Here is an 8,931-nt window from a genome sequence, read left to right on the forward strand (position 1 = left end):
GAGATTTTGCTGTACTTATTGCATACATTAGCAGAACTTGCTATATATGATCTTCTAAAAAAAAAGCTTTTCAATTACATTGGTGTTATAAAATAATTACACTGTGTATTTAAACTTCATTACAGGCAAATGGCATAAAAATTGGCCCTCAACATGCTGCTACTAATGCAACACTTGCAGGCAATCAGGGAGGACAACAAGCTGGAGGAGGCTGCTGTTGAGCCTGTTTTTACTTTCTAGCTGCCTGGATGGGGCCTACTAACTTGTTTGTTCACCCTTCATCCCCCCACCCCACCCCTCCTCCCCCCCCCGCCCCGCTCGCCTCCACTTCAGTTCAACTGAGACATGAAACTTGTAAGTTGGTTTCCTGTTGCAGAAGACTTTATCCTTCAAATTCTTGTATAACTTTGAATAAATGGTTAATGTTCACTTAAAGACAGATTTTGGAGATTGTATTCATATCTATTTACATTTGATTTCTAGGTCAATTGATGTGATTATTTTTGTTAAATGTTGTCTTGTGCCCTTGACTACGAACTGAATTGTATTAAACACTACAAAGTCATCTGAGTATTTTAATCAGTTTGTGTAGTTAGGTTTCCCAGCTCCTGCGGTTACCTAATGTTTAATATTGTAGAGCTGTCCTCAAGTTTTTTGTCAATTTTCAAGGCTATAAAGAGAAGCGGAAGGACTCTTTTAATTCTGTATTTATCACTTTCTGTATATATAGTTTAATAACCTGCTTGGGTGTACTTGCCAAGCTAGAATTCTTTAATGCATTTGCATAAATTCTATACTACTTAGAGCTTGAAAACTATAGAAGCATTAATAGAAATTGCTTGGACGCTAAATTTTAAGCCTTTTTGACATTGTTAGCATGTTCATCCTCCCCTGTCATTATCCCAAAGTCCAAGAGAAATGCTTAATGTATATTACTAGAGGCTACATATGTGCTATCTATTTTAATGCCAAATGTTTGCTGTTTGTCCACAATTTCCACAGCACCTCTTCAGAAATGGATTAGCTGTTTGCCTTAATGAATACTATAGGTAAAAACAGAGTATGAATGAAAAGTAGAGGAGGAGTTGATAAATTCAAAATGGCACATTATGAAAACATTACTCTTTTCTTAATGTTTTTTTTCTTGTTTACCACTTGATTTCTAGGTATATTTTTCATGCAAGGACAGTTTTTCAACCTAAATGTACAGTAGTTGTGTAAAGTTTTCTTTTAGTGACAACTTGTAATCCTAAATATATGGTAAGCATCTTGTCTATTGTGAAGAGGGTGTGAAAATAAAATCTGCCAGTTTGGAAATCTTGATGAAACTCAAAACTAGAAATGCTTTGGTACTTATTATGGTGGTGGTCAGGGGGAGGGGGGGATGTTTTGCCTCAAATGAAAGGGTTGCAACAGTGCAAAACAGAATCCTGTGTTTAAGTGTTTATTTGTTAAAGTACAGAATATTCCTGTCAGTTTTCCTACAAATGAGGAAACAACTGAGTTTCCATCTCATCCTGTTTAAATAAATCACAGATAAAAGGGTGACACTAATGCTAGGCCATACTTCATGTATCTAAAAAAAAGGGGGGGGGAAGGGGGAGCAGGGCAGGAAATGACTGCAAAACTTTTGTCTTACTGGACCAATACTGACTCAACACAACACTGGGGGACATGGATCCTGATGTCATCCATTCTTATTGTCAGAACTTTAACACTGAAAGTGAATAAACTTCAGCCTGACAGGTGTAACATAGCAGTGGTTCTGAGATTAAATAAACTTTAAAAAATGTGTGGAACCTTTTGTCTGTATCTGGGGCAAGGGAAAACCGATAAGGATTTATGCTAGTTGCCGACTTCAACTCTTTCTTACGCGTTTAGGAGCATTATAAGCAATGCAATATAATTGTTTTCAACTATTTAAATTCTTAAGAGGTTACTTCATTTACATGCTTTCAACTGTTAAATGTTTATTATATTAAGCTTGCATTTACAAAACACACTTACTGTTTCAATTGAAGTTTGAAAATGGTGTTGTGTGACAGTAAAACCATAGGACTGAGGTGCATTGATGCTGAGGGGAAACTGGCTTGTAGTAACTACATGGTCATAAGAAGAAATGAACAAATGAGTACTTGCTTGAATTAACTGCTTGAAGATTTTTTGCAACTGGCAACATTGCAGAACCCAGTTGCTTGAGACAAGATGGGAAAAAAGCATGCTCTTTTATAGCAGCCTTGGCTACATTACAAATGGGAGTAAATTTCTGTTAGCCATAAAAATTGCCCCTATTAAGGAAGTAGAGGAGGACAATTTGTACCCTATCCTGAGAAGAACAAAATCGTGATGATTTACAAAGCTAACAGACGCTCATTTTCTGCAAGCATGGAAGATGTATAGAATTGACCAGGAATCTAGGACTGTTATAGCAAAGAGCCACCAGTACTTTTTTTTGGGGGGGGGAGGGGGTGAGGGACAGGGAGAATGTGCTATGACTTAGTACAGTCACATGGACATATCAATTTTTGATCATGCTGGTTGGTCCTCACGTGCTAGTCTTACAGTGTACATTATGTTAAGAATCTGGTACTTTCAAAGAGGAGCTAGAACAAAACCAAAGTTCCCTCGCATTCTGGCTGGCTTTTTGTCACAAGCTTTGTGCATACATAATCCTTTTATTGCCAGTTAGAAATCTGTGTATTTTCCTGGGTTTTTGAGAAGCCCCTGATGCTATTTTATCCTCTTAGAATTTGAAAATTATATAGCACAGAACCTAGCAGGAGGGTTTACTTCTAGAGCATGTGCTTTCCAAGGTTATTCTTTTGCAGGTTTTGGTTTTACTTGTACATGAGTGACTGATAACTTGCTGAGCTTTCATGTTGAATTCCAGTTGCTTTTATTGGTTGATTTTTGTAACCAAAGAATGAAAACATTTAATTGTTCCCCAGCAACTTATACAGCTGTTACATGTAATGTAAAACTATTGATACTGAAAAATCATACCAAGGTGCAGTTTCCCTGTACTCCCAGTTTAGCATATGGTATAAGCCATAGTTAACTTACAAAAGAGTAAATTTGGAGTGACAAATCCTCTAAGCATGACTTAAGACTTGTCTGTCTTATTTCTACTTAAAATGAGAAGCTCCAGGAATTTTGGCAATTTCATTTAAGAAAGATTAACACTCCTTCTCAGTCTTATACCTGTGTGTTTCTGTTGACTTCAGTCATTCTGATTTATTCTTGTGCAAGATCAGACTCGGCAGTGACTCAAGGTAAATGACTGCCAAAACACTTACTGATAAGCTAAAATAATGAGAGACTGTCTGAAGCCCCTAGCAGGCAGCGAGTGCTCTGTTCCCTGCTCCTGAGATGTCTGCTTTCTGCTATGTTGCGCTTTTTGTGACACTTGGTTCGTTGTGCTGTTGGCTAGTTGAAGAGCCTTCAACATCACTATTTATATATCGGTGCGGTCGGAAGGGTACAGATTAGTTTTAGGCTAAATGGCACATTTAAGTTGGGAAAGTTATTTCTGCCTGGAATTTACCTGTGACTGTTAGAGCATTACATCTATTCTTGGGAAGAAAGGAAAACTTCTTATCAGGCTCTAAGTTGCAGTTAAACTGAATCCGAGTGAAAAAATGTGTATTAAAACAACTTAGAAATATCAGAAGACAATTGTGGGCATTAAAGGATACTTTTTTTTAAGTAATCATTTTAAATTCGGGTACCCCCATGTGCCTGCGTTTTTCTCAAAAGTTGTTACCAGTAGAGTATTGCTTTCGTAAATGCTGATGCCTGAGATAGTGATTCCTCTTGATAGACTATTCTTTTGACACTACTGATTGTCCTACAGCTTTCTTCTTATTTTTTGTTTGGTTGGGTTGGGGTTTTTTTACCCCCTAAATTGAGTTTCTCTTGTATATTGCCTCCTTTTTGTCTTGTCTGTTCTGGTATTCTTTCATTCAAACTGAATCCAGTGAGTGAAGTGCTGCTCTCCATCTTTACCATGCCACATCCATTACACCTACACTTGAGGGAATTTGCCCAACATGTGGCATTCGCTTGGGGATGGTAGGGTGGGGTGGAGGGAGAGAGGGGTATACTATCTTGCTGCATGATACAAAATCATGAGGCAAGTATTGCATGGGTTCCGTTACTTGTTAAAAATACCATGTGCTGTTTGAATGTGTGTGGGGATTTAATTTGCCTATTTCTCTTCCACTATTGCATGGGAAGAGATAGGGGAGGAGGAGGAAGACTAACAGGTTTTATGTGGATATCTTAAATTTGTTTGCTGATAATCATACTTACGATTTGCATATACTTAATGTTCCTCCCCCTAGAATCTCTGGGTTTTCTTCTGCCATATTACTGCAAGTAACTTTTAACAGTATGCAGTGGTGATTTATTTTAATACGGCACTGAAATCTCCATTTGTAAATAATCCGGGCTGCTGCTGTGTAAGTAGCTGATGAAATGTCTTTACTGGGTCTGCTGCGTATGAAAGAAACCACAACATTAGGCAATAAAAACTACTAACAAAATGTTACGAAACCAAGACCATGACAAAAAAGCAGCATGTTGTGGATCTATCATTTTTATTCTTGGGACAGATTTTATTATTTTTGGAACTATTACAAGACTTATGTTAAATATTGTGGATGATAAGAGGAAACAGACTCTTGGCAAACATGGAAAACCAATTACAGCATATTACCCTATTCCCCTTCCAATAAAGGAGGGGCAAAGCTAAAAGTTTATTCTTTGCTTAGCAGCTGGTGGAGGGGGGGTTGGGGTGGGGAGTGTTCCTGCTTTAGGATTGGCTTGAGGAAAGAGACTGTTGCTGTAGCAATCTTACTGCGGGCAATCTGAGCTGGAGAAAGCAAAACCAGCATGGTCTGCAGTCAGTTTTACCCCAGTCTAAAAAACGACACACTTGTCACGAGGGTGCCGATTGAAGAAATCACAATTCTATGCTATCGGGCGTACTGTTCACTTAAAAATAAATTTTAAAAAACTGTCTTTGGTTGTGACCTTCAGTACTGGAAATCTCCCTGTTGTGGTGATGAGCATTTCTGAGAACTTGTTTTGACAAATAAACTGGAACATGTATCTGATACTGGGACATGGGATTTAACTGCTACATCCCATGGTTCTATGTCACATAGAGGTGAAAGAAGGCATAGGGAAAATCTACTTTAAAGTGTGTTTAGAACCCGGTCTACTACACTGTCTGTACATCCATTTGAATTCCTGTCCCAAATTACAGTTCTTGTAAAACTGTCTGTGGCAACATGAATGTAGGTGAATCAATGCATCAGTATGTTTTGTGCTTTCCCCCCACCACCACCCCCCAGCATAGTTGCAATGTTTAAAATTCTTTCTTTAAAGAGTCAGAGATATAAATGTTTATATTAGGCAGAATTTTGTTGATGGTTGGGACTACAGTACATTTGGTGTAAATTATAGCAGGATTAGCCTTTCTTAGTTAAGCAAAGTCCAGTACCATGTATCAAACTAACTGGAAACTGATTGTTTACGTCTCCTAGACTTTGGTGTAAAATCCTGGGAGGCAAAAAAATCCTTAAGTGAGAGGCAGCTCAAAAGAGACCAAGGTACAATTCTAACAATTGTCAATTTAATGTTGTCCAAGCTAAAATAGTCAAGTAAACAGTATGTTTTCTCATTACAGCTTGGAAAAACATTTTCAGATGCAGGGAATGTTTGAAATAATGTGACTTACAGGACAGTTAAGAAGGGTACTCAGTAAGACAAGAACGTATGGGGTTGCTTGTGGTCTCCCACGAAGATGATTTGGGGAGAGGCTGTCATTTTAACAAGCGTTACGCTGCAGCTGAATGCTACCTCCTACGCTTGGGAAGGTGTTGCTGCTCGAGAACTGCAGCACCGGGCTGGCTGTGATGGAGGAACTTTTACATTTGTATACACTGTGTTGCCAGGTGCACATCGGTAATGCCAAGACCAGAGCTGAGGCAGTGTCCAGCATTTGAGGACGTGTACATGTGGTTTTTAGGAGGAGAGATGGGAACGGAAATGGTAGCAGAGGGCATCGGGCAGATTAACTTCAAGTCCTGGCACAAAAAATACCTGAATCCACATACACCACCTGTCTGGGATTGTTGTATACAAATACAGCAAAGCTTTGTCTTGAATGTAGTTGGAAGAAGATTTTTTCTGTTTTGTCTATCACATTTTAACTTGTGAGGATGACTGGACCTTACTCATGGGTTCCTGGTTAGGTTCACGTCAAAAGTACTTAATATGGAGAATGTCAGAACAAAAAAGAACTTGTGTTTCTGGTGTCCTTGAGAGTCAATCCAGCTACTTCGAAGTGTGACTGACAGACCTAAATTAACTGGTCACTGACAAAGGTCTGTCAGCCATCGGTGGTGTACAAAAATCCAGCAGAGGGGCTGTGCTGCTGCTCCTTGCCTCGTGTTGTTCAACTCTCATCTCACAAGTAAAACATTCCTGCACAAACTAAAATGCTTGCAGTGTCTCCCATAGCTATTGCTATGAAGCAGAAATGAAGTTTGTGAAGTAAAGTATGTGCAATGTTGTAATCCTGTCTGGAATGTTTTTCTATAAACCCATGTAACTTCAGAGAAAAGGGCATCCTTACCACTGAAGAAAGTCTAATATATGTTACATCACAGTACTGGCCTGCAGGACTAACCACTGTGCATCATAAATTAATGCTTTGGCATTTTCTCTGGATTCCTATCCAAGTCTGATTTTGTTTTCTTTCCAGTTTTCAGAGCTCCATGTCTTGTTTCTTGTGTGTTTCTTCACATCTTCTGTACTTTGTTTCTCTTCCTTTTCATTACTTCTCCCACCTTTTCCTTTCCTACTCAGAGTCTGGGGTTGTTTAGGGGTTTTTTGGTCTGTTTAGGGGGAATGATTCAAGAAAAGGAGTGGTATAGTTACAGTTCCCTATTCTTCTGGAAAGACCTTTATTAATTATCACTAGTTTAAAAAAAACACAACTTTGTCTACTTTGGATGAAGTGATGTTTGCTTGTTACAATGCCGCTATATAAACTTAACGTATGTAGTTGGTCATAGACCCACCTATTTAACTCTGCTGAGGACTGGAAGAAATACAGGACAGGCGAGGACGCCTACTGAGCTATGCCTAGTGCAGACATGCAGCAAAAGGCTGGATAACCACAGCTGGTGGTACGAACCCTGGGCACGGAGCACAAGGAGGTTTGCAAGGTTAAGGGTTTGCCTTACTGACAGGCCTGCGTGGTGGCCGCTAAATCCCCTCTCCTAGGTCAGCCGCTAGCAGTAGAAGCTTCAGTACAATCATGGAAGAAAAATGTAGTTGCCAGTTAGCAATTTTTTTGGCCAAGCACCATCCTAGCGGTGGTGGTTTTGTTTGTTTGGGGCTTTATTTTGAAGGTGTACGTAACTTCATTTTGTCCTACTGGCTTTCCAGTTCAATTCAATTGCTGTGCAAGGCAAAAAGCAGTTTTCCTTCGCTGTCAGATGAACTCAAAGTTTGAAGTTGTTGAGTTATCGTTGCTCACCAGATGTAGAGAGGATCCGTTCAGGGTTGCAGCAGAGGAAAAGCTGCTACTGAAACTACTGCTTCGTGAGCCAAGGACTAAGCTTGCTTGCTGCAGGAAGGAGGAGCCCTCTCCCTTACCTGGGTGCTGGGAGCCCGTCTGTTAGAGCCGTCTCCTCTTCCTGCTCCACAAGGACCGGGGCGTCTCTCTGAGGTATGCAAAGCAGCAACGCGATACTCCCCAGGCTTATCGACCCTTATCAGCTGGATCTGCCGTTTGCTCCAGACTCCACCTTTGCTCGGAAAGCGCTCGCAATTCCATGAGGCAATTCTTCCTCGCGGCGCTGCGGCTTGTTACGACGACCATGTGCTCCTACCGTCAGCCGGGACAGAACAGGCAAAAAGCCTGCCCCGCTCTGCGTCTGCCCTGACTTCCCCTTTCCCCGGACTGCCGGGGAACGCTGTTGCGCTTCGCACGCTTTCGCTCCCGCCACCCCGGCGGCGGCCACGGCCCGGCAGGGCGGGCGGCAGCGCCGAGCACCGCGGCCCAAGCGGAGCCGCCCTCCTCCCTCCCGCGAAGCGGCCGGACCAGCCGCCCCGCGCGGGGCACCAAGGGCCTGTCCGCTCCCCAGCCGCCGCCGGCGCGCCCGCAGGCGTGAGGTGGAGACCTGCCCGGTTGGCACCGAGGCCTCCGCGGCTGCTCCGGGGCCGACGGGCACCTGCGTTACTTTGAGGAGGAACGCGTCCGGACTAACGCACCACAAACACCCCTTACACCGGAATAAATACGTCGACGGCGGGTTTAGCCTGAACTGGGGGGGCCGGGGGCGGCGGCGGGGGTCTCCGCCCAGGGCCGTCACGCCCGGCGGGCGGGCGGGCGGCACCGCCCCCGCCGCCACGCGGTGCGGAGGCCGGGGCCGTGACTCATCGCGGCCCGGGGCCGCTCCCGCCGGCCGGCAGTCGGGCTGGGGCAGCCGGGCCGGGGCGCTCTGCCCGCGAGGACCGGACCGGACCGGACCGGACCGGACGGGACGCGACCACTCCGCTCCGCTCCGCGCCGGCACCGGAGGGGGTTGGGGGGGAGAGGGCGGTGCTCCCCATTTGCCGGCGGCCGCGGCCAATCAGCGCGGCCGGGCAGTCGCCGTCAGGGGAAGGAAAGCCCGGCCGGGGTGACGTCGCGCGGAGCGGGCCGGTGGTGGGGGGCGGGGCGGGGCGGCCGTGGCCGCGGTCGCGCCTGTCGCCGCGGGAGGGGGCGGGGCGGGGGTTCCCCCTGGGGGGCGGGGGGAGGGGGCGCTCGGCGGGGAGGCGGTGGGGGAGGGCCGTGCCGTGCCGTGCCGGTGGCTCCCTCGCAGCCCTGCGCGGGGGGTGGGCGGCCCGGCCCGGCCCGGCCCGGCCCGGCGC

The 8,931-nt window shown here is 44.5% G+C and overlaps 1 protein-coding gene across 2 annotated transcripts in view; it reads left to right on the forward strand.

Moving 5' to 3' along the window:
- The window catches only part of RAB2A (RAB2A, member RAS oncogene family), a 45,304-nt gene extending 43,962 nt beyond the window's left edge, over positions 1–1,342 (forward strand). For both annotated transcript variants that reach the window (XM_075023340.1, XM_075023339.1), the window contains one exon: positions 126–1,342. In XM_075023340.1, coding sequence (XP_074879441.1) covers positions 126–221 — 96 coding nt within the window. In that variant the 3' untranslated portion in view covers positions 222–1,342. The remainder of the gene's footprint in view (positions 1–125) is intronic.
- Positions 1,343–8,931: the final 7,589 nt, after the last annotated feature.

Source organism: Buteo buteo, chromosome 3, assembly GCF_964188355.1.
Source record: "Buteo buteo chromosome 3, bButBut1.hap1.1, whole genome shotgun sequence".
Classification (NCBI taxonomy): domain Eukaryota; kingdom Metazoa; phylum Chordata; class Aves; order Accipitriformes; family Accipitridae; genus Buteo; species Buteo buteo.